This window comes from Callionymus lyra, chromosome 14 (genome assembly GCF_982586985.1).
Source record: "Callionymus lyra chromosome 14, fCalLyr1.hap1.1, whole genome shotgun sequence".
Taxonomy (NCBI): domain Eukaryota; kingdom Metazoa; phylum Chordata; class Actinopteri; order Syngnathiformes; family Callionymidae; genus Callionymus; species Callionymus lyra.
Genome location: NC_141831.1, coordinates 13,152,201 through 13,177,738, shown reverse-complemented (window position 1 = coordinate 13,177,738; position 25,538 = coordinate 13,152,201). Strand labels below are relative to the sequence as shown.

Genomic DNA, 25,538 nt, shown 5'->3' with positions numbered 1-25,538 from the left:
GCTTTTCCCGCTTCTGAGAACGGATCGCGAGCTTCTGGGAACAAAGAGAGAAATAGAAAACATCACCAGCCGTCTCAGGAGGACGCTATAAATCATGTGATGGTTGAGACAGGTGGGGAGAAAAACAGAGCAGACAATAGAAAGGAGAATAAACACCTTTGAATTTAACATGGAGTTGGATGATGTTTATGATCCATGCACCAGTGAGAAATATATTATCTACAGAGAACTGAGAAGAAGTGATGGTGGGATGAAGCTTCATGTCGTCATTATTAGAGCCCAGTAGGTTTTAAAATAATTTCTTTACAATAAATGAATAGATTAGAGCATTTTAAATAAAGTGCCATCAGAAAAAGCGGTATCATGAAGCTTCATCAGCACATCACTACTGAAATAACATTTTAAAAAATTGGGAAAATGACAAAAAAAAAACTTGGACAAGGTTTCATGAAACAATGTCATCCACTTCAGAGCTTACTAGATGGCGCTCTCAGTTTGAAAACAATGAAAGGTTTCATCAAATAAGTGGTCATAGAAAAAGATCATAAAGAGTGCCATCTAACAGGCACTGAAGTAATAACACTGTATCTTGAAGCTTCACCAGCACACAAATGCAAAATTAATAAATAAATAAATCCAACGTGTCAATAATATTTGAAACTTAAAGTGCAGTAAAAAAAAAAAGTAAGTGATGGGTTAACAGTGAAACAGTGCGATGAATTAAAGATGATATAGAGTGAAATCTAGCAAGCTCTGAAAATAACTGTAAGCTTCATCAGCACACCACTACTAAAATAAAATAAAAAAAATAACACTTTAATAAAAACATATTCACTGTAACTCTTGTATTATAATTTCCTTGTTTTGTAGTTCCTATTTCTGCTTTTTATGGTTGTTTTATAATCTGTTTTCTGTGTCTTGAAAAGCACCTTATAATTCAAATACATTTATCTCACACACACACAATCATACAGTGACGGGAGTAGGCTGCAACGCAGTGCACCAGCTCAACTCGCAACTTCATAGTCCACAAGTTAAAAACTCTACCATCTGAACCATGTCACCCCCCTATGAGTATATAATAGTGTGTCATGTGGAGGTATTAATATTGAATAATTCATTTGCAAAGTGATGAGGTTTCGTTGAAACAGTGTCGTCATTTTCAGAGTTCATTAGGTGGAGCACTCACTTTTAAAATTTATTACAATAGGTGGTCCAAGAAAAACTAATTTGGAGCACATTATATAAAGTGCAATCTAGCAGTCTTTGCTAGAAATGACACTGTATCATGAATCGTTATGCCGCTACTAAAATTTAAAAAACGCAACATGAAAATATTGGAATCCTGATTTGAAGTAGTACACTTTAGTGATGGGTTGATGAGGGAAACAGTGTTGTTCATTAAAGAGGTCATTAGGTGGCGTTCTTTTTTAAAACGATCAAAGGGTTTATTACAATAGGTATTCAAAGAAAAAAAAAAATGAGTGCAGTCTTATATGCTAAAAATTAAATACACAGTATCATGAAGCTTAAGACAAATTTATTGGGAAACAAATTTATCATAGTAAACAATGATGAGTTTTCATGAAACAATTAAAGTTATAGAATAAGAATAAGCCTTTGTAAATGAGGGCCTTGTTTCAGGAAACTGTATCATAGTCACCATCTCAAGTGATACCAGACCACTACTTTTTAAATTATGTTGGTATTGAAATGGCGCCCAAATTTGTGCTTGGTATATGGAGACAAAATGTAGCCAAAAAAGTAATGAATAATTAAATGATCATAAAAAATAATGTCATCGTCATGACTATATTTTTCAAATACATGGTCAAAGTTTGCATTTCAGACAAAACTGAACTAAAAAACCGGCACTCGAACTGCGTCACTTTTCAACATAGTCACTACTGGTCATTTCAGAACCGGTTCCATCCCTAGTAACGAGTCAAACACTTTGAAGGAACAGTGATATTTATTCAAAGTAGAATAGTTAAAGTGACAGACTGTTCCACAGACAGAAAGAGTCAGACAATAGAAAAGTCCATCTTTTTTTTTCTTTTTTTTTTTAAACACCAGTGCTTCGTGATATTTTCTTCTTTTTTTTTTTGTGCTGGTTTCGTGTCATATCTGTGTCGTACCAAGAGAAGTTATACAGCAGCGAGGAGATTTAACCGATAGCGTTCAGTCTTTTAACTTTGAATGTCAAGTGATTCAAAGTTTTTGTTTTTCAGGGACGGGCTCGAGCTCTTAGCCGGTCGCTCTCCGATGTTCCGGCGGCGTGAGGGGAACACTGGGCAGATGAAACAGACGGAGCGGAGAAACTAATCGGGACTCTATCGCAAAAAGAAAATCTGCATGCAAATCTCTCGCTGACACACAACAAATATTTTCATTTGAAAAGCAGCTGGAAATGTTGGCGATCGAACGCACAATCACAGGAATCCACATTCATGTTCTCGGTCGACTGATGAAAAGATCAATCGGACGATAAATCGTACAATAATAATAATTAATAATAATAATAATAATAATAATAATAATAAAATGAAGTGATTGTGCTTTTGTAACCAAAGTAGAACAAACATTACAAAGACATACATACGTGTACATCACCTATTCAAAACATTAACACTGGTATAGAAAATTTTTCGAAGCACTTCTGAGGCCAAGTTACCGATTTTACAGGACGTCAGGAGATGACTTTGGGTCTGGAAATGAGAATTCAAAGAGAAGTCAAAGTCGTCCAGCTGACGGTGTGCAGGACTATTCAGGCTTGTCCATCACTCCCTTCAAGGATGTCCACACATTGACACAAGAGAGAAAAAAACTTCTTTTTTTTTCCAATATTGAACCATTGTTAAAAAAAAGAAAAAAGAATGTGCAGTAAGTCTTTTTTTTTCAGCCAGCTAAATCCTTCTGCGACATAACCGCTGGTAACTGGCCACAATGCTTCTTAACTTTGCAGGTACTGTGGAAACAAAAGGACATGAAGAATTACAAATTGACTAAGAAGAAACACAAGAAACATTTTTGAAAATGGATTTGGAGCAACGTCACCAGAAAGAGAAAAAAAAAGCCATTTCATATTCATTAAGTTCTCAGTTTAACCTAATATTGAGATTAATTGATGTATTTAAATGTATTTTGGAGGAAAAAAAAAAAGTCCAGGTTAATAATAGACCGAACAATAGCAGAGAAAAAATAAGACTTCAATAAAAACATATTCACTGTAACTCTTATATTATAATTTCCTTGTTTTGTAGTTCTTCTTAAAACTTCCATTTTATTGTTGTCTTTTTTATTTTTGTTTCACAATCTATTTTCTGTGTCTTGAAAATCACCTTATAATTCAAATAAATTATTATTATTATTATTAAATATTATCAGAAACCTTAAGTTATGGGTTGACGAGGTTTCGCGAAACAGTGTCGTTCTTTTCAGAGCTCCTTAGGGGGCGCCCTCAGTTTTATAATGATGAAAAGTATGGAAATCCTCCTTATTTAAGATGTATTAAATATGGTATAAATTTAATTGAAATGCAATGATTTTTTAAATTTTCATGGGGTCTTCTGACCTTTCTCTTAATACGTTGGGCTCGCCTTCCCCCTAAAATGTTCACTAATAGGTCAAGAGTCTACATGCTATTTTTCAAGCTATTGGGTCTAGACCAGGGGTCTCCAAACCAGTCCGTAAATGGCCCCTCGCCTAGACGTTTGGAAGTCTATAAGACACTAAGATCAGGCGGACACTGACACCGACTGGTATAGATTCGTCACCTGTCCAGTAGAGGTCGCCTGTCCCCCATGTTTGGTCCGTGAGTCTCCACATGGTATAAAGTTGCTGGTCTCATTCGACTCCCTCTGACCTGAGGGGAACGAGGGGCGGCTGTAGAGGAGAATCTCGGAAATATCTGGGAACATAGAGAAAGTCTAAGTCGCTTTGAACCCTAAAGTCTTGTGTAAAAAAAAAACTGTTTACCCGAGTTCTGTCTCGCCGCTTTCGATGGACTCCTGCACTTGTCGTGAGTTTCTCTCTGCTCACTCACGCCGTCTTTGCCCTTGTGGGTCCCGGTGCTGCCTCGTCGGCCACGCGTCTCCCCGGAGCCCATCCTAGGCAGCGTGGCCCCTCGAACTCTGTAGTCGTCGGGGGACGCCTGGCTGGCGAAGTTGAGGGGCATGCAGGAGTCTGGGGGGTTTTTGCAGCAGACATTAAATATTAAAATCTTGCAAACAACAAAAAAAGGTTTTGGTCTCGCTACCGTCGTTGAAGGCGTTGCAAGGTTGTTGTTGTACCGCAAGGTTATGTTTCTGTCTTTTCGGCCGCTTTTGCGAGATCGCAGGACTCATGTTGCTGTCCGTGGACATGGGGCTGCTGGGCCGCTGCTGCCAACCTGAGATGAAGAAGATGGTACATCTAACTTTCTTGCTCCTGCCATAAACAAGTCTATATTACAATGCCCCAGAAGTAACAGGGTAAAACAATAAAAATACAATTTCCTTGCCACAAAATACTAATACTACAGTAAATCTTGGTTCAAGGTTTCGCTTAGGGATGTACTGGTGAAGCTTCATGAAACAGTGTCATGTTGTTTAGAGGTCAATAGGTGGCGCCATCTGTTTAAAAATGATGTGATGTTTCATTAAAACAGTTGTTCAAAACAAAGGAAAATAGTGCAGAGACCGCCATCTAGTGGACTCTGACTGCTTCATGAAGCTTCATCAGACCATCACTAGTTGCTGTAATCGTAAGGTGAATTACAGAAGCGAATACAGCAGTCTGAAAACATTTACACAACAAGAAAAAAAATATATATATGTACAGGGTGCATGCGACTAAGAGTACTTAAAACAAAATCCCTTACTAAAGGGGTCCTAAAAAGCGAGAGTTTATAAGGTAGGTTTTGACCTTGGATTTCCCCACATAGCATCAGCCTGAGCCAGGAAGAAGAAACTTTCCATGCCACGAAATAATAATTTGTGTCCACGAAATAGTCATTCAAATGCGTAATGCAAAATAGAAACCCATTAAATCGTAAATAAGCTGTGTAACCACAATAAAAGCCTTCAGAGATTGCAAGTCTGCTAATGCAGCCGCAACATTAAAATTCCACTGTCAAGTTCTGGGATCGAACCCATGACTTAGAGATATGGATTTGGGTTCTCTAGCAATTGAGCTATCAGAAACTAGTGCCGAAGAACGTAAAATATACATTAAACAAATAGTAAAAAAAAAGTATTTTGTGGCTACCAACTACTTTTTTTTTTACCATATCGTGTCCAGGGGTCCGTACCTAACAGCCAAACATCTAAAAAATAAATAAAACACAAGCCCTTACTAACGGTGTCTTCAAAAGCTCAGAGAGTCGATGAGGCAGTTGTGACCCTACCACCCTTTTATTTAAATACACGATTGCTGCAGGTACACAACTTGGTGTTCCCCCTGGGGACCACATACGGTAGTGTCTGCCTGAGTGAAAAAGAAGAAACTCTCCTTATTAAATAATAATTTGTGTCCAAAAAATACTCATTCAGATGCATAATGCAGTGTAAAAACGTTGTAAGTACATAAGTTGTGTAACCAGAGAAAATGGCCTATACTTTAGTAAAGAAAGAAACCCAGCGAGCGCAAGTCAGCTACTGCAGCCGCAACAATGCGATTTCCAAAATAACAATGTTAAAATTCCACTGTCAATTGCGGGGATCGAACCTACTAAACATCCAAACATCAGAAAAAAACAAGTACCTGACTCCTCTGTGTACCGGCACATGCGCAGACCCAACACATCCCGTGACGTCGCCACCCCCTGGTTGAAGTCGCCGTCGGTGAAGAAGGACCCTTCCGAAGTGCTGACGATGCTCGACCTGCCCGACGAGATGTTGTCCTCCGACGCCGATCCCCAGCTGTTGACCATGGATCCCGTCACCGAGCGGTCCAGGTCCCCGGAACTGGAGGCCGGGGTCTGTTCCAGCCCGTGGAGATGCTGCAGCTGGTGTTTGTGCTTTAATCTGTTGAGGTGTCGGTGACAGGAAACCTCTAGTTCTTTCTCTTCCTCTTCCTCCTCTTCTTCTTCTTCTTCTTCTTCTTCCTCCTCCTGTCCGTCGCTGTCCATGCAGACAGGTATGGAGCTGTACGTGTGCTGGCTGAGAGGGCCACTGAGACAGTTAGTGGGTCACCAAATGTATTAAAAAGGTTTTTTTTTATAAAAATGTGAGGCGAGTCTACCTCAGGTGCCCAGCTCCATTCTGCTGGCTTGTGCTCGTGACTCCCTGAAGTGCTGTGGTGTCACTGTAGGACACGGCGGCTCTGGAAAGGAGGTTAGGACATCCCTCCGCTCCCTTTTTTGTGTCGAAGCTGATGAGGAAAAGATGGAAAAAAGGGCACTAAGTGGGCATTCTTTTAGCCTTTAAAACTTTTCTCAGAGTATTAAAAAAACTTGACAGGAAGTCTCTAGAAAACATTGCAGCAGGGAGTCAACCACACAAAGGGCTTAAAATCCTTCAACAGTTTTAGTCGTGGGCGGAAAATATTGTGTATTTACTGAACTGTCTGTGACAGAAAGTTGAAGTCTGATTGCGATATGGTAAATTTTGAGGGCTTGAGCTATAAAAATCACCTTCTTGTCTTCTGTCTTTTTGTTTCAATCTCATTTTTCGTTTTCAGTCTTACTCTTTTTGCAGTTCTGTCTAATCCACATGAAGCGACTCATGAGTTTGAAATGTCTGCACTAGTGTGCACAGATGAAGTGACCTTCAACTATAGTTAGGGTAAGTCAAACGATATCAAAAAATAGTTAAAATGGAACGTCTCATAGTGCTGGGCGGAAGAGGCGTGTATATTTTATCATTACTTCTGCCAAGGAGGTTATGAGATCATCATTGTTTATTTATATGTCAGTAAGAAAAATAACTCAAATAATCCAAGTGAGTATTACATAATAAAGATGTTTAAAAAGTAGTGCATGCTTTTATTTAAGGGACACTGTTTCACAAAGCTTCTAATGAAACAGTGTTGTCAATTTCCCAAATATTATAGAAAAAATCCTCTGGAAATTAGGGCAAAAATTAAAGTTCAATACGAAATATTTAAAATAATATCATTTAAAACCCACTTTGTCTGAGTAATATTACCATCATGACTTTATTATTTGGAATATATGGTGAATATCTGAAAGACTGTAGTGTAGTGTATCATGATACAGTGTCTTCATTTTTGAAAGGCCACTAGATGGCACTATGAATTTTAAGATGATACCAGGTTTATGGAATTAGCCAAAAGCAGAGCTGTAAAGCAGAGAGTGCCATCTAGTGGTTGTCTTTCAAATTGAAGACAGAGTATCATGATACCTTGTCAGCCGTTTCATCAGGCCCCATCGACCCATCATTGATAAATACTAATCTGATCAAAGTTTTAGATAAAATTGAGATTTATCCTTAGTGTGTTTATTTCTTAGTGTTATCTAAATGTTTATTTATTAAAACTTAATTACATTTAATAAGACAATATCATTTTTTCATTTGTGTTCATAACTTCCGCCCCTATACTGTGCATGTTTATTTATGTTTATTACTGTTGATATAAATCATAATTGTATTTATAACTGTGTTTAATTAATTTTAGTATTTTTATTTTCATTATTATTAACATTGATTTTATTATTTTTTTATATATTTTTTTTGATTTACCATGGTTTCAGTTATGTTATTATTCTTAATATATGCACTGTATGTCCTAATGTAATGTTTAATGTTTTTATTTATATCTTATCCTAGTGTGTTCTCACCTCTTGTCCATCGGAACGCTGTACTCGTCCCCGACCCAGGTGTGAGGAGGGGGAGGAGGGGGCGGGGCTTCTCCGAAGCTCACCGAAGCGTTTTTCTTCATGACTCTCACTCCTTTTCTTTGACTCCCTGAGCGTAAGGAGAAAAAAAAAAGATGAAGGGATTAGAGCAGTTCAAAAGTCTCACGGAATCGGCCTCACCTGAGGTGCTGCTGCTCCCTCTGTCGGAGCTGTGATGTGACCCTCCTGTGCTGTGATCCCTCGACGGGTTGTAGCCGCTGATCTTCGGGTGCATTAATCCGTCGCCTTCTTTCAAATGATCCTGCGCGGCGTTGTAGTGCATCAGCGTCGCCATCTCCTTCGGGATGGGCGGCGGGTTGGGCGGCTGCTTCCAGAAGTGCATGTCCTGCGGCTCCAGGACGGCGCCCCCGGCGGCCTGTTTGCTCTTGATGCCGGCCTGGATGAGCTGCGTGGTGGCGTACGGGATGGGCTCGTACGTCCCCGAGTCCCCGCCCGGGCTCACCTGGCCGAAGTTGTTGAACGACTTGATCTCGTTGAGCTTGTTGGAGTGGCTCACGTCGGTGTAGACGGCCGTGTCCGAGCCCAGCTGCATCCCCTGCTTGGCGTCCGGGTGACCCCCGAAGTTGGCGATGCAGTCGGCTGAAGGGGGCGACACGGAGCAGAGGGGTGAGTCACACTGGCTATCCACCCCCCCTCAACTCTATGTTAAGCCAAGTGAGGATTTATTCCATATTCTTGAGATCACATGTCAAAAGCACACACTAGTTTGCTAGTGAGTTCCAAAACTGTGACATGTTAACTAGTTAAACCCAGATTAAGTTTACTAGTGAACTAGTCATGTCTAGTCAACTAGTCATCAGTTTTACATTACCACTGAAGATTTATAAAAAGGTACTAGTGGACTGGTGAAGTCTAAAACGCGCACTAGTTAACTAGTTCTAGCTTTTTTGATCTGACTAGTAACATGCTGTGTCCCAAATCGCCGGTTCTCAAAGTGCACTGGTTTATAGTGCACATTTCTTGGCACATAATTGGCCAGTGCACACATTGACATGTAGTTCTGTCTCAAATCAAACACTATCACTACACACTTACTGGAAATGACTGGACAGCTTCTTCTTCTACTACTTTTTAATGCTGATCTCAACCGGAAGTTGGAACACTATCATTGACACTTGACAGCGCTTTTCGCCAAATGAAACAAGTCTTGTTTCATTGTGTTATTTTATTTTTGTTGTGTTGTTTTGTGGTAAAATTAGTGTTTTCATGAGACATTTACTCCAGTATCTCCGAGGACACGTGCTGTGTCTCAAATCGCATACTACTCTTAGTATGCTAGAAGTTAGTATGCATCAGTTTAGTGTACGTACTAACTAGTACGCAAATTCTCCACAGATAGTTTGTCTCAAATCAAACACTGCTGCTACACACTAACCGGAAATCACATGACAGCTTCTTCTTCTACTTTAACTTCTACTTCATATTTAGGCTTCTACTTCATATTTAACAATGTTTCAACCAGCTGTTTGAATGCTATCGCCACCTGCTGGCAGCACGTTTTGCAAGTTTGGAAAAAGAAATAAAGTAAATATATGAGAGACTAAATATGAGAGACTAAATATGAGAGACTAAATATGAGAGACTAAATATGAGAGACTAAATATTCGCGAGATATTTAAACCGGTATCAGCAGCGAAGACGTGTCATCCTTCTACTGCTGCTGAAAATGCACCTGTAAGTACAGTATATGAATATATATGCATTCATATATGACGTAACTTCCGTTTAAAACGTCATTAAGATGGCGGCATTTTAGGGTGGTTAGTGTCCATCGAACCATGCTCAGTTTTGTGGGCGTGTTAGTACGCCAATTTAGTGTGCATGGCGCACTGAATTTCGCATACTAAGAATTGAGACGCACTAACGCACTAAAAATACTAACTTTGAGTACGCTAGTATGCGATTTGAGACACAGCAACGTAGTCAGAGACACCAAGATGGCGAATGTGAAGGGTAGAAAGTGACCATCGATCCACTCTCGATTTTATTTAGGTGCACCCATTTAGTGCTCATTGCACACTACATTTTCAAGCACCACTAATTTGGATGCACTTGCGCACTCAAAATACTAAGTACAAGTACAGAAGTGCGCCATTTGGGAGTTTGATCCAATATTTACTAGTGAACTAGTGACAGAAATGCAATTTTGCAGCAGCACTTTTAAACTAGTGGGCCTGTAAGTGTATGCTAGTAAACTAATGAAAGGCATGATGCACACTAGTGAACTAGTTACAAAATAAAAACCTATTAGAACTAAGGATTACTAGTGTTACATGTTGCCTCGTAAAATGTAGCACGTTAACATGATAGGGCAATTCAGTGTGTACATGTAAACTAGTTCACAAGTAGGCATGTTGGCCTTCATTAGTTTACTAGTCATGTAAAACTGCATAACAAGTTCACTAGTGGACTCAACATGGAGGAAGAGTTTTTGGAACCCACTAGTTCGTGTGTGTTTTTGCCATGTGACATCAAGGATATGGAATAAATCCACCTTTCCATACACCTGAGCCTACGGACCTGGTCGACTGTAGGTGGTCATGTTGCTGTCGCTGGTGCCGTTGCCGTTGTTGCAGCAGGTGATGCTGCATTCCTTGTGATTGGTGTTGGGCCAATTATCCGGCAGCCACATCTGGTTCAGAGGCTCGCCCATGCTGAGGAGGCCCGGCCTGTTCAAGGGAGAACCACAGCCATGTCAGTCAAAACTCTCCTTTTTTCATCTGCAGTGGAGCTACATCTCCCCCTGGCGGCTTCGCCGTCGCAACTACACCCTCCTGATCTGACACAAAGGAACAGAAATACCTGCCAGCGCTGCACACAGACTCGCCTCTTTGATATGCAACTGCAAAGAGAAGCAGAAAAATAACATTCAAGCTTGATGAGCTGACAAGCCAGAGAAGAAGAGCCCGAAGGCGAAGTGAGAGGGAGGGAGAGAGAGATGAGAGCAGATGCAAAAGTCAAAAGTCAACTCGGTTCAAAACAGTCGGCACATTATGCTTTAGAGACGACGCAGTGATTGGATGTGACTTCAAACTTAGAATCAACTCCAGATACATTTTTAAAATAGATCCAACCCAGCTGAACCTTGTATTGTTTAATGGCGGTGCCAGTTGAACAAAAAATACTTTTCTTGAGAAATGATAATGACATTGTAGTCTGAGTGCTGTTTTTAAAATTAAATCACCTTTTTTTATTCAGAAAATGGTTATGCAATCATGTAATAACTAACATTAAGAAAAAATGGAATGCCTAAAAGCTGCGTTTAATGTAATACATGTTGATGTCAATATGTTAATTTTCATGAAAACGGTTGTATTCGCCAAACAACGATATTAAACTCAACATTAATTTGTAGATATATTACGATAATTTTATCATGACTGTGTGTTCCCTGTGACTGTCTGGTGACCTATTGACCTCAGACTCAAAGCCCCTGAGACCCTGTTAACTGAAAAGGATAAAGGAAAAAAGAATAAAGGTTCGTCTGAAATCGCAATGCAACTAATAATTATACTTTTATCCATTTATTAACTATAATTTTCAACATACACATTTTTGTATTTTACTTATTTTGACCTTTATAGTGATATATTGCCTTTGTTTCATTTTCTCTCAGATATATATATTTGCCTTTTCTATCGATTTGATCTTTTCCAACTGCTCACATTTTACTGCTGACATTCATATATTGCTATTCTTGTCCTCGGATCAGTTATTGTTGCTGCTCAGGTTAATGTCGATCAATAAAACTCTCTGTATTTGCATCAAGTCTTAGTGAAAAACGCCACAAACTTTTATAACAACAACAAATAATACTTGATTCACTTTCACAGTTAGAACAGGTTGAGGTTAATTTCATTAAGTCATTTTCTTTTCAATTTTTACAATTATCTTTAAACAAAACTAATACTATTGTTCAAAGTAGTACTGGTTGTGCTGTAATTAAGTGTACTTATTCTCAATCATTTGCACATGTATTCAGCCCAATATGTGATTACAAATGTTTTTTTTAATGTTATAAATACCTAGTAACTTATCCAGTTTTTCTAAAGGGTAGTATAAATATGTACCTACTGATACATCACATAATATATCTTCGCTTATAGTTTGGTTTTATTTTAAAATTGTGTCGTTGCTTGTTTTGTATTACCACATAATTCAAAATAACGTTTTTTTTATAGTTTAAAATATGACAAAAATGACTAAAACAAGTATTATTTACTTATAAAACAGTACTTGTTGGACTTTAATTTCCATCATACTTAATGTTTTATATATTTGCTCTCAGTTGGATTTTTCACCATGACTAGCCTACTTTTGTTTAGCTTCCTTCTCTTTACTTATATTTATGATTGAGAGTCATTTGAACAAACTGTTATTATTATTATATTATTCACCATTTTTTTAAATGTTTCAATCAGTTTTTACATCAAAACGACAGAGACGATGAAACATACCTGTGGGCGTGAAGGTGAACGACGGCACTGCAAGACAAAATAAACAAAAAAAAAAACAACGTTACTGTTGTCGTCATGCGACACGTTGTGATTTAGGCGTCTCTCCGAGCACCTGCCTGAGCTGACGCCCCTGACATTTTATTTTCATTTTTTTCAAAGCTCTGAAATAACGGCGTGTCATCTTCGACAAGACCGTCCAGGTGAAAGCTAATGGTGTGACAGGGAAGGAAGGTGGAGGTGTGTGTGTGTGTTGCTAATGGTGAGCTGCCAGGCCGGTGCCACCAAAGGTCAGACTCCATGTCGCACATGCAAAGAGTCGCATTCGCCTGTGAAGTCTCCGTGGCGGGAGAGGATACACTTTCTTTTTTCCCCCCTTTCCCTTTGATGCCATATCTGCCTCCGGAAAAAAACACGTCTGCCTAAATCGTGATAACCTTCACAAATGAATCTATTAGAAAAAAAATAAAAAAATTCAAAGACCTTTGCGGATGCCGGTGTAAGTGCTGCTGAGGCCACTTCTCTTCTTCCGGTGTCGATACAGCCACACGCTGAAGATCATCAGCACCACCCAGCAGGTGGCGCCGATGCCCGCGATGAACGCCGGCTGCCTCACGACGTCAGAGATGTGAGTCAGAGCATCCTTCTCCTCCGTGATGTCCATCATCTGTCCGCTGGAGTCTGAAATGAGACGTGACGCCAGGAAGGATTTAGTCACCAAAAAAAAACCCCTTGTTTGTTGTGGCAGGTTAAATAACAGGGTGAGCAACAAGATGAGTCACTCAAAACTTCAGCATTGTCGTCTGGTGACGAAACCAACAATTGTCCTTGTTGTGACTAACCTAATTGGAAGAAGGTGACGTCGCTCTTGACCCCGGGTCCGGCCCCGTTGCTCGCCGCCACCTGCACCCGGTAACGGATTCCCGGCGCCAGGCTGGGAATGAGCAGGGAGAGAGTGGAGCTGTCCACCGATTGGTTGACGTGGTAACGACTCTCGTTACCGAGGCACCAAATCTATCAAGAGAGAGAAGAGGGAATTTGTGGGGGATTTGTCTTTTTTCAGACGTGTAATTTAAGAGAGTCATGACTCCACACGTCATCTACCTTGTACTCTTGAATCACGGCAGGTTCGGGGACTGCGGGCGGCTTCCACGCAATTAGGATGGCGGTCCCGTTAAAATCACTCTTCGTCACTGTAACGTCCTGTGGGGCTTTACTCAGAGCTGAAAACCAAAAAGCATGTTGTGTTTAGATGACAATGTTGAACACAAGTTTGTTATTATTAGTGTAAATCCAATTTTGTAATTTTTCCAAGTTTTGTTTATAATTATCACGTACTGAGATCAGTTTTCAGAAGGATTTAACGAAAGAAAGAAAAGTGTGATGGGTCGTAAACTGATTTTATACTAGACCTGGTTCAAAATATGACCCTTTGACTGCATGTATGTGGTCCTCATAAGGTCAAAGATCACGTAGAAAATACCCATTTTATTTTATATCTATTGTTTAATTCTCTGAGTGTGACTATTTGGTATTTGTTTTATCACTTTTTCATCCACTTTTGTCGTTTATTGCCCTGCATAGTGATTAAAGTTAAAAAAGAAAATTGGTATAAAAAGTGCTTTTATATGAGACTTTAAAATATAAAAAGGTTAAATAAATACATTTAAATTAATACCTTTTTTGCATATTAAGCTTGGTTTGATTGCTTGACTTGATTGTTTTCGGCCCTTTATTTTTACTTAATGATCCCTCAAATCAGGATTTAATAAAAGAAAAGTGTGATGGGTCGCCTATAGTAAACCAATTCTCTTTTTAGGCCAGACCTAAACAAAATGTGGCCCTTTGACTGTAAGTATGCGGCTCCAATGAGGTCAAGGTTCACGTAGAAAATAACCATTTTGTTTTATATCCATTATTTACTTCTCTGAATGTGACTATAGGGTATTTGTTTTACACGTTTTCCTTCAATTTAGTTGTTTTTTGCCCTAAAAAGAGAGTCAAGTTAACATAAAAAATAATATTGGGATAAAAAGTGCTTTTATATGAGACCTAATAATAAAAAAAGGTTAAATAAATACATTAAAATGATCATTTTTTGCATATTAAGCTTGGTTTAATTACTTTATTTGATAGTTTTCGCCGCTTTGTTTTTAATTAAAGCTCCCTCAAAACAACTTCTGCATGAAATGTGGTCCCTAGAAAATGTAATTGCCCACCACTGATTTAGACAGTGAACTGATACATCCCTTAAAAAAAATAGGAATATATTTTTCTTTAATGACATTTACAGATCTTTAAATAATTATAATTCTTGCTTTCTTTTATTGTGTTTTTAAATGTTGCCCCCCTAAGTGAATGAGTTTGACACCCCTGTGTTACATGATATTAAAACGACCTGAAGCGACGAATACAGTTCAATCTGCCGCTAGGAGGCACTGCAGTCCTAACAATCTACTTTAATTCGAGTTCTAAAGTAAAAAGTACTTTAAAAAAGCCACCTAAGAAATAGATAAATTATCAATAAATACATTTAAAGTATATATTATGGAGCCAGTGTTAATAATCATTTGCTTTATGTACAAATAACTGAGTTGACAGATGTTTATATTGCAAAAAATATACTTCATAACTTCTCATTTGAAAAAAATAGACATTAAGAAAACATTTCTTTATACATATTCCTTAGATCTTGAATTATTAGGTCAATATCAAATATATAAACTGTATTTTAAGAGATTCAAACCGAGTCACTGATACTGATACAGGCTTTGGTGTTCAAAGACTTGCTCAAGGATAATTAAACACAAGAGATCCAAGCAATCCGATTTAAAAAAAAAGGAACATTGCCCAAATGTTGCCTCTAGACAGAGCAGAGCACCCTTGCTAACCTTCAACTGCTGCATCTGAATGATGCCTTTACCGTTCCCTCTCAGGTGAAATCTACGTAATGCTGCAGCGGTTGAAAAAAAAAAAAAACTTCTCACCTTCTTCTAAAGTCCGGACCACCTTCACCTCACTGTCAGCTCCCTGGAATTCATCAAAGTAAGGGCGCACTTTGAACTCATAAATGGAGCCTCTCTTCAGCTGACTGATCACCGCCCCGTCCTCCCGTGAGTTCTTTACATCCAGGACACTCCACTGCCCCTCCGGCTGCCCGTGGTCAGCTGACGCTCTGTACAATACTTTATATCCTTGGATGTACGGAGAATGCTGCTGGACCTTTGGTGCAGAAACCCACAAAAAAAAATGGATCACTACCTGGCGGACATTTTTCATCTTTTTTTTATTTATAGGTCCCATCATAAATATACATATTTGGCTCACCGTCCACTGCAGCCTGACCGCTGAGGAAGAGAGAACTTTGGGCGTGTGCATGTGAATCACCACGTCTCCCAGTTCCCTCTGGATGTGACGATGGTCCATTCCTGGAAGGGTGGAGGCACCATCTGATAGAAGTAAAGATACAGGACTTGTCCTTAAATTCCGATAATTCTTTAGTAGTAGGGATGCGTTGACGAAGCCTCATGAAACAACTGTGTAACTAGATGACAGAAAAATCTTTAAACTTGGGGAAATGCTGATCTTGAGTTTATAATCCATGTGTTATGTCTTCTCATTGGGACTTTAGAAACAGTTTATTTTCGTGTCTAAACAAGAAAAAGCTTTCTCGCCTGCAGTTAATACAAAACTCTGCAGCGAGAATTCTGACCTGCTCTAGTAGGAGAACTCACATTTCCCCCGATCCTTAAATCTCTTCACTGACTGCCAGTTTCTTTCAGGATCAACTTTAAAAATTCTGGTTCTTACTTTCAGAGCCATTCATGGTCAAGCTCCTCCTTACACATCAGTGATCTGATCCAGCCTTACACCCCAGCTCGGGCTCTGATGTCTGTGGATCAGAATCTACTGATGGTTCCTGAACACGGTTCAGGACCAGAGGAGAGAAATCCTTCCAGAATGTTGCTCCTAAGGAACAATCTTCCTCTCCTTCTACGTTTGATGGAGTCTACTGACTCCTTCAAGAAACATCTGAAGACCTTTTGAGACACTGTATCATAGTGCAGTCGCTACCAGTCTGTTGCATGAGGCTTCGTTAACCCATCACTAGGTAAAAGTCATGAAGAGTTTTAGGGCATTTTATTTGTTTCACCGACCTTGTGTCCTGATGGCGTCCGAGATGGTACTGGGGTCGCTGAGGCCATACGCGTTCACCGCTCTGACCATGAAGAGGTAGACCGTGGAAGGCTTTAGGTTCTTCAGGACAAAAGTTTGCGTCTTCACATGCTCAGCCACGGTCACCCATCTGCTTCCCAGAGAGTTACTGTAGAGACATTCACAGATTAGCTTCAAGAATTCATCCTAACAATCGTTGAACTCCTGACTCACCTGAAAGCCTCCACGACATACGACGTGGCTGCCGTGCCCGCGCTCGGATTGTACTTCCACGATAGAGCGACGGAGTTTTGGCCGATGTTGGAGATCTCGGGTTTGGACGGGGTGCTTGGAATGAGGTGAGGATCCGAGGGTTGGTTGCCCTGGACCAGAACGCCAAACTCTGCGATGTAGACCAAGTAGTTGTTGTTTGTCGCCTTTTTTTCTCAAACTTTTATCTCACGTTTTCACAAAACCTACCTTCTACTTTTACATATGTGGTCCAGGACGCTTCGCCACTAGGGTTGGACGCAACACATGTGTATAAGCCGGAGTCTCCCAACTAATTTGGGAAAAAAACACAAATATGTAGGATGCAAAAAAAAACACAATGACTTCACCATTTACCTTAACCTGGTGGATCTCAAGCGATCCCGCATCCGTTATGGAAAATCTAGTATCAAGCGAAGGCACCGCTTCACCATCTTTCTTCCAGTGGACGGTCGGTGGTGGATTGCCAGCAGTTTGGCAGCGCAACACCACAGCACTGTCCACAGGAACTGTTTGATTGATGGCGCCCTGTCTAATTACAGGGGGAGGGTGTTCTGACCCGTCTGCGAAAATGAAAAAAACAAGAGGGTAAATATTCTTCTTCTTTTTTTTTAAGTGAGAGATATACGCGCGTTTTCCCCACGGAAAGAAATACTGAAAAGTGTTTTAACGTCATCCAGTGGATCAGAGTGACCTAGATGAAATGGGGGGAAAAAGTGCAAATTGAAATTGCCACTGAAATGAAGTAGTCGAGAAGGATATTGAGTGGAAAATGGTTAAAGAGAGAGAATAGGTTTAGGTGGCTCTGGAGGCAGCAGACTAGAACCAAATCAACTTTTCCCCTCCAGCGGAGAGTAACTAATCATTTATTCGGCGGTGGGTACGCAGCATCACCCATAGCTGCAAAATAAAAGACAAACTAATAACAAAAACTACTTGGATAGAGGAGTGTGTTTGGCCAAGAAATAAAATCCAAATAAAGACTGTGACTTGCAAGAGAAAATGGTGATTTTCACTTCAAACAAGATGGTTGAATGAAGAGAACTGGTGATGTTATGAAAATGTAGATTTATGATGATATATATTCTGCCCTAATCCTTGTTGGAGTGCTTATGTTGAATGTTGAATTAAATAGGAAAGCAAGAAAGAAACATCTTGTAATTACCTGCTTTCTTCAAATAAACCTGCTGGTTGGTAAATTGCCAATCAGGCTGCCAGCCTTTTTAATTTGCTTTTCAAAAAAATGCTGTTGTTCATCAAGAAGACTGAATGACAGCTATGCAGAAAATATGCTCCATCCAATTAAAAAAATGGTTTTCATTGATTTAATTTAAAAGAAGCAGGGATAGGTAAGTGACAAGGACGTTGTCACATATAAAGATGCCTGTGTTTAGGAAGCCACAGGGAAACACAAATGTACAAAAAACACTTGCATAATCTCAGGGTCAAGGTGATCCAAAGACCCGAAACCACATGTGTTTGTAAGTAAGTAAGTATATTTATAGAGCGCTTTTCTAGTCAACGGTCACAAAGCGCTTAAACAATAAAAAAAATACCTAATAAAATGTAGGTTTAAAAGGTCAAGACACCACCAAGACAAACACAGGAGTCTCAGAGAATCAAGGAAACGCCTGCACGAATAAAAGTGTCTCAAGATGTTTCTCAGATGTTTGTCAGTAGACTCCATTAAGCGCAGAGGGAGAGGAAGCTAAAGCTTAGTAGCTTGTGTGCGAGGAACCATCAGTAGATTCTGATCCTCAGACCTCAGAGCCCAAGCTGAGGTGTAAGGCTGGATCAGATCACTGATGGAAGGAGGAGCCTGACAATGAATAGTTCTAAAAGTAAGAACCAGAATTTTAAAATGGATCCTGAAAGAAACTGGCAGCCAGTGAAGAGATTTAAGGATCGGAGAAATGTGAGTTCTTCTACTAGAGATGGACAGAATTAGTGCTTCAGAGTTCTGCTCTTACTGCAGACGGGACAGATCCTTCTTGTTAAGACATGAAAACAAACTGTTGCAATAGTCCAGACGAGAAGACACAAACTCATGGATTATAAGCACAAGGGATACCACAAATACATGTGTTCAGGCCACTGGTCACCTTTACCCTTAGATAACACAAGAGGTTAAATGGGATTGTTTGGTAAAAAAGCACGATCACAGATATAGATACATGCATCTAGCAGACACTTTTCTGCAAAGAAACTTGTAAAAATATCTCTCATTAACAAGCACAATCACACACTGATGGGAGTAGGCTGCGACGCAGGTCTTGCTCAGGGACACCATGACGCAATCTTATCCAGAGCTTGAATTGAACCCGCAACTTCTTGGGCCTAAAGACACCAAGTGTACAAAGACAATACAAGTATCAGACTTGCTGTTAAAGACAGTTTAGTAAATATATACTTTGTTTGGATTGGTTAAAGATTTGGACTCTTTGTGTGTGTGTACAGATAACTGCTTGGAACAACAGTATACAATCTATTATCAACATGTAATAAGTCAATCTTAAATGTTTTACATCCATCTTAATTTTCCAAAAATTAATAATGGATGTTTGACACTGAACTATTTCTGCTTTAAACAAGACCAGAACGTTCATTTAAAACTCAAGTAAATTGCATCAAATGAAAGAACACAACACAGTATTTCTACTTTCAATCTATTCATCCAATCCTCTTGAACAGTTCATGTTTAACTTTCTTAAATCTGTCTTTTTTTTCACAGAATTCCTGCCGCTCCATGTTGCTGAAGCTTCAATGCAGGCTGAGTACCCCGAGGAGTGCAGAACAAAGACACGAAAAATTGCTGCTCTTGCGAAAAGTGGTGTAGGAAAAGACTTGGACCATGCAGTCATCAGAATCATACAACTTCTCTTTGATCCATAAAACAACTCATGAGACCGACTTGACTGTGAAGGAATCAAGAGATAGTGAAACACGAAAGTATTCGTGTCGGGACATTTTCAACTTGAGCATGTATTGATGGAACACATTCTTCAGATCCTCCTGAAATGTTCCTTTTAATAATATAGATCGGATGCAAAAAAAAAACAACAGAGTAATCGCCTGTTTACGAGTGTAGTAAACCACCTCAAACTATCCGTGGGCCTCATCACCATGGAAACACAGGGATTTAAGCCAAAAAATTCTAGCTCACCACACCTTCAGAGGAGACAGACGGCTCACACACACACACGTATGCTCACATGTGTTAGACACAAAAGAAAAACCCGACATAATCAAACTGTTAACTAAGTTTTCCTGCTCGGGATGCGCGTGACTCACCATTGGTGACCTCCAGCAGTGCTTTGGTGATGACACTCCCAGCTATGTTGAGAGCCTGGCAGCTGTACATGCCGCCATCGGAGAGCTGAGCATCCGTAATAGTCAGACTGCCCATCTGGGAGACAGACAGTCGGCTGAAAGGCTGCGGTGGCTGGTAGGAAAAAAGCAGACTCTGCGGGGGGAAGACGAACATCGGAGTTTAAAAAACACATTTACCGGCATTATTTACGGCGTGATGGGTTTCGCTAAAGGGGGTCACCTCGCTTCCCTCCCGCTGCCAGAAGATTGCAGGCTGTGGGTTTCCCGTGGCCTCGCATTGGAAGGTGACCGTCCGGCCCGACGCCACCACCTGGTTCCTGGGGCGTACGGCGAAAGCCGGGGGCACTGCAGAAGACAGACGGATCCCACTTTAATCGATTTACCCAGGAGCGAATATCCTACTAAAACAGTTGCTATTCAGAATGTATCTCGATTTGTTACCAGTCACCGATAAGTAACTTGAATCTTTTACCCACTTGGATTTTACAACAATTCTTCAGATGGCGGATGGAAGAGACGTGAAAACTTACCAGTGTTTACTTTGAGAGGGGGACAGAGAAAAATGGAGAGAGAAAAAAAAACATGAGTGATGAAGACAATGGAAAATACAAATGAAATGTTTACAATGACATTTACAATGAACGTGAGAAAACGTTAAAACATTACAACACAAGAGAGAGAAAGAGAGAGAGAGTAATGTATTTACAAATCTAGTAAATTGGAATCTATCCTTTGTAATGTGATTTTTAAAATGTGGATTTTTCGGAAAGTTTGAGTGGCTAAATTTGATACCGAGGCCCAGTTAAACGGCGATATTACAGCATTAGAGGAAGATACAATACAACATAAGAATAATACGGTTACAATATTCATTAATCTGCATACAGGAAGTAATAATACAATAAAAAATACTATCAAATATTAATGTGCTACATAGTAGGACCAGAGTTCTGAAGGTAAATAATCTAGAGGTCTTCATCTTGATGCTCCGCAGCCTCATCCCAGAAGAAAATAGGGACAAAAAAAATAAATGTGAAGGATATAATTTTTTCCTATTATGATCGTAATCGAAAGAAAACAGATTTGGAATAAAAGAAGGCATTTTTTTTCTTTTGTCCAAGAAATATCCAGCTACATAAGTCTCAAGAAAAGGAAGACAATGTATAAAGGAGATGTATGGACTTCTCCCATAACACAAACTTAAATGGAACTTTTATTTATCGGACTTGTACTTGGAAATATATTTATTTTTTACTTTAATAAACCCATTTTATACCAAAGGAAAAAACCTAACATGAAAATAGCCTTGAGTCAAAGCCTGTACTGGTAATTCAAATTAAAATGACATGCTATTATTCTCTCAAAAAGCAAAAAATCAAAGCTTGTGGTTTTTGGAACAGTTGTCATAAAATGTGTTTATTTTGGACAAATTTGTTTCTAAAGCTTTTCAAAAAAAACTCAAGAGGTGATAATTACACTGTTTTTCTTCTCTGGTCACTGTTACACACAGGCGTCAAATTCAAAACGTAGTTTTTCAGTCTTCCAGAGATTGTTTTCACTTGTAGTACAGTTTGCTTACGGGAGTTGAGGTGATGGATTTTTGAACATGTGAGCCAGAAACATGTCACACTACTTACAGAAAAAACTTCAGAAAGTTGGCCAGACGATGTGTGGACACCATTCATCAAGTTTTTGTTAGAAAAATAAAATCTGCCGAATGGATTTTACAGACTAAATTTACAGCAAAATAAATAAGCAGGAAACTAAAGGATTTGGGGTCTGGTTTGGGAGCACAAAGGTTTTTTAAGGTCACTTTTGTTTTTTAAAGTTTAGTGGAAGAAAATTTGTGTCATTGAAATGAACTAAATCAATAACAGTCATAGAAAAATGTTTTCTTAAATTTCTTGTTGATTTTATTAGAACCAAAGATTAATTAGTTTCGACAAATATAATGAAAAAAAGAACAAGTTCATAAAATTCAAGAGACTAGTTCTAACATTAATAGCTGTGACATTGCACTAAAAAACTAATAGTGCTTTGAGGTATTCCATGTTTTTCATAGTCACATGATACATGTAGGACAACACGAATTCATTAATAAACATTGTTTAAAGCACTTAATGGTCTTTTACCCATGACAATATTAATAAATATATAGAAAAAACATATTTGTGGTATTTAAGTTTTCCTTTTTTCTAGAGATATAGTTTGAGTCTATTAGATGCAACACTGATAGACTCAGTGACTCATTCATTCCTCGTGCTATCAGACGTTATAATTCTGAATTTGGGGCAGGAGCAGAGTAAAAGGATGATGCATTATATATTCTATGCGTCATTTTCCTTTGTATCCTTGTTCTTTATACTTGCACTTTGTCATCAGTTGCGCTTTGCTCTTTTGTTTGCCCTTTGTTCTTGTTCTTCATGAAACTTGCTGTACCGAACTGGAAATTGGGCATTTTCCTGAAGGATATTTCCAGAGGGACTAATAAACTCTATCCATCCATCCATCCATCTATCTTGTTCATATTCAAGTTACACGTTAAGCTGCGTTGAGTAAAATAACATTTGTATTGTAACCTAAATATTTACATAAATAACACGCCAAAAAAAGATTCAGATTATTTAAATGTAATTATTTTGAATATGAAATTAGTTTTATACGCATTTTTAGAAGCGGAAAAATTCCCAAACAGGTTAATCGCAGCAATCGGCTGTGGGTTTTTTTTGTGTAACACATGAACAAAGAGATGAAACAATTGGAGCCTCATCATTTCCCAGCATGCAACCTTTAATTAGGTCCTACTGTCCCCTCAGTGCTCGTCCCCCCACTGCGCCTTTGCCGCACGTACACGATTTCTTTGTGAGCAAGAGGTGACGCGCTGCTTGTTTGCAGTGACTGACTGAGGGTGTCATCGTGGCAGGACGACTTCGACCACATGAATGCACTTAGCGTGGTCACGTAAACATTTACTCTGCATGCTCTCCTCAGTTCATGCAGTACCAAATGATGGAAAGCAGTGTAAACAAACTGATACAGCGCGTGGAACGCAAGCGAGTGGTAGACTTTATACAAGGGCCAGCGGCTGGAAAGACGACAACAAATCTGCCTGTCTGAGATTTTAAAGTCCAACATTTTGGTAAGAATAAAGACAAAGAAGACAAACGTTCTTTTTAAAAGAGAAAATATCATGTCATCATCAGCATAGAGCTTGACATATAACTGACCGTGCACCGTAAGCGTCGCCGAAGCCTCCGACTTCCCCACCATGTTCTCCACCACACACGTGTAGGAACCCTCGTCCGCAGAGTTCACCTGTCGAATGATCAAGGTGTGGTCCTCCAAGATTTCAGATCTGCAGACAGGCCGAGGATGAGAGGACATCAGTTGGTAGAAAACGGTGAATAGGAAACTTGTATATATTATATTCACCTTCCCTTGGGCAGCTCGGAGTCGTCTTTCCTCCAGCGGACGGTGGGAACCGGGTCGCCTTGAACCGCGCAATGGAACTCTACACTCTCATCTGCGAGGACCACCACGCTAGTGGGCCTCTTCAAGAAGGTCGGCCTCTCTGGTGGAAGAAATCGAATTTATTTATGGCATCTCTTTGATGTTTGTATAAAATAATTGCATCATGGATTATATCATTCAAAAATGGTTGAATACTAATGCTGGACAGTCATTTGCAGTTCATACAGAGACTGAAGGTTTAACGTTTAGTTAAAACTTAACACATTCTGGCCATTAAAAAAATATGAAATGGATAATGAACTTATCGAAGTCTCTGGTAGCTCATTCATTTCCGGCTCAGAGAATTTGTACAGAAATCGATGACACACAATAATTATTTCTAATTTCAGGGGGTTTTAAATTTATATTTTACATTTGAATACTGCTCATTATTCCATAATTTTTACCAAGACCATGGTCATCTTTTTATCCAGAGTGTTTCCAGAGTGAGGCAACTAGATTGAGTAGACTTTTGGAAACAATTTTACTTCTATTTCAAGACTACTCTCCTTTTCCAAATGACTGGTCTGAGGCATTTCTTCCATGTCCAGAAAGTCCTAAATACAACAGTCAATCAAAATCATGCAACTAATTTCTCCTTGATTTATGATGTAGTTTTTTTTAAATAATTCCTAAAAACTATTTCAAAATAGTTTCATGATTTTTTCTTAAATCCTGATTTAAGCCATTACAGCCTTACCTTACCATCAAAAGGCGTATGTGTTGAGGCCATCAGAAAGAAACTATTTTTTAAGTGACATCACAAACAGAATAAAACATTGCTCAAACCCCTTGCAGGAGCCAAGGTCTCAATCAGGCAAATTCTAAAATTATTAATAAGTTTTTTCTTTTGAAAGCTGAAAAAGCATCAGTAAAACAAACCAGTAATATCGTGCATTACGTCTCAAATTTAGTTGTAAATGACACCTAGGGCTTATGCCTAAGGTGAAGAATGTTCTATCAGGTCTTAAGTTTTAAAATCAGCATTTTCTAGATCATTTAAAGAGATGATCCTACAGATGAAATATTGGTTCATGGTTGTCTGATACAATTATCTTTCCAAAATATTTTTTGTTGGTCAAATTTGTCAGGAAATCTCTCAATAATTCAGAAACACCATTTTGGGGATTAATCCCTCTTTTTGAAGTGGATCCTAGATTTAACAGGTCACCAAGGATTTAAGGGGTCTTATCATCCAGCTACAGGACCCTGTGTAGCTTTCAGATGCGAGACCAGCACTTTTTCAACCAACTATGGATAAACAATGGATTAAAACTGTGACTATTAAATGACAATCATATATTGAATCACCAACATTTCCGCCAATTGGTTATTTATTGTACTCGGCTTCCAAATACAATCGGATTTTTATTTTTCTGATACAGTTTTATTCCCACAGCCTTGGAAAAGCTCGAGGAGATGCTGCGCTGAACACGCCCAAACCCGGCCAAGGTCATCTTACTGTGTGATACTGATAAGAGCTCTATTCTGATGGGAAATGTTTGGGGGAAAATAAGCGGGGGTGGAGAAGGGTAAGGGAGGTGTTGGGATGCAGGGGCGAACCTCTGGATGCAGCAGCTGTGGATTTAATCGTGGAAAAACCTCTCAAATCTGGTAGATATCCATGTATATATTCACTGATGGATTATCAATAAACAACAATAGAGAAGGGTTACACTCTACCTAGCACCGTGAGCTCCGCGATCTCGCTCTCTCGCTCCCCGACCATGTTGGTTCCGACGCAGATGTACTTCCCCGCGTCGCTCTTCCTGGTGTTGGTAATCATAAGCTTGCCACTGCGAATCTGGAAAAAAAAAAACAAACAAAGAAAAAATAAAACATTTGCACAGCTGTGTTAGCATGCCACGCTCATGTGGACTGTGTTTGCGAGATACTGAGCCACGACCCATCATGCATGCCAGCCAAAATATGTCATGTGTTCCAACAACTTCTGTACGCGA

General features: G+C 39.3%; 1 protein-coding gene across 2 annotated transcripts in view; it reads right to left on the bottom strand.

Annotated features, from left to right (window-relative positions):
- Positions 1–1,857: 1,857 nt before the first annotated feature.
- Positions 1,858–25,538, bottom strand: part of LOC148066057 (roundabout homolog 1-like) — a 102,531-nt gene continuing 78,850 nt past the window's right edge. Inside the window, exons 5-29 of one of the 2 annotated variants that reach the window (XM_087807889.1) lie at positions 25,261–25,381; positions 23,500–23,638; positions 23,295–23,422; positions 20,288–20,412; positions 20,029–20,200; positions 17,095–17,300; positions 16,948–17,029; positions 16,702–16,870; positions 16,470–16,636; positions 15,640–15,761; positions 15,300–15,534; positions 13,417–13,535; positions 13,155–13,326; positions 12,796–12,993; positions 12,316–12,342; positions 10,661–10,700; positions 10,379–10,527; positions 7,979–8,437; positions 7,781–7,907; positions 6,223–6,351; positions 5,743–6,152; positions 4,259–4,390; positions 3,979–4,185; positions 3,777–3,910; positions 1,858–2,968 (exon numbers count right to left, since the gene is read on the bottom strand). In XM_087807889.1, the coding sequence (XP_087664015.1) occupies positions 2,954–2,968; positions 3,777–3,910; positions 3,979–4,185; positions 4,259–4,390; positions 5,743–6,152; positions 6,223–6,351; positions 7,781–7,907; positions 7,979–8,437; positions 10,379–10,527; positions 10,661–10,700; positions 12,316–12,342; positions 12,796–12,993; positions 13,155–13,326; positions 13,417–13,535; positions 15,300–15,534; positions 15,640–15,761; positions 16,470–16,636; positions 16,702–16,870; positions 16,948–17,029; positions 17,095–17,300; positions 20,029–20,200; positions 20,288–20,412; positions 23,295–23,422; positions 23,500–23,638; positions 25,261–25,381 (3,984 nt within the window). In that variant the 3' untranslated portion in view covers positions 1,858–2,953. The remainder of the gene's footprint in view (positions 2,969–3,776; positions 3,911–3,978; positions 4,186–4,258; positions 4,391–5,742; positions 6,153–6,222; positions 6,352–7,780; positions 7,908–7,978; positions 8,438–10,378; positions 10,528–10,660; positions 10,701–12,315; positions 12,343–12,795; positions 12,994–13,154; positions 13,327–13,416; positions 13,536–15,299; positions 15,535–15,639; positions 15,762–16,469; positions 16,637–16,701; positions 16,871–16,947; positions 17,030–17,094; positions 17,301–20,028; positions 20,201–20,287; positions 20,413–23,294; positions 23,423–23,499; positions 23,639–25,260; positions 25,382–25,538) is intronic. The other variant, XM_087807890.1, reaches the window with a different exon arrangement.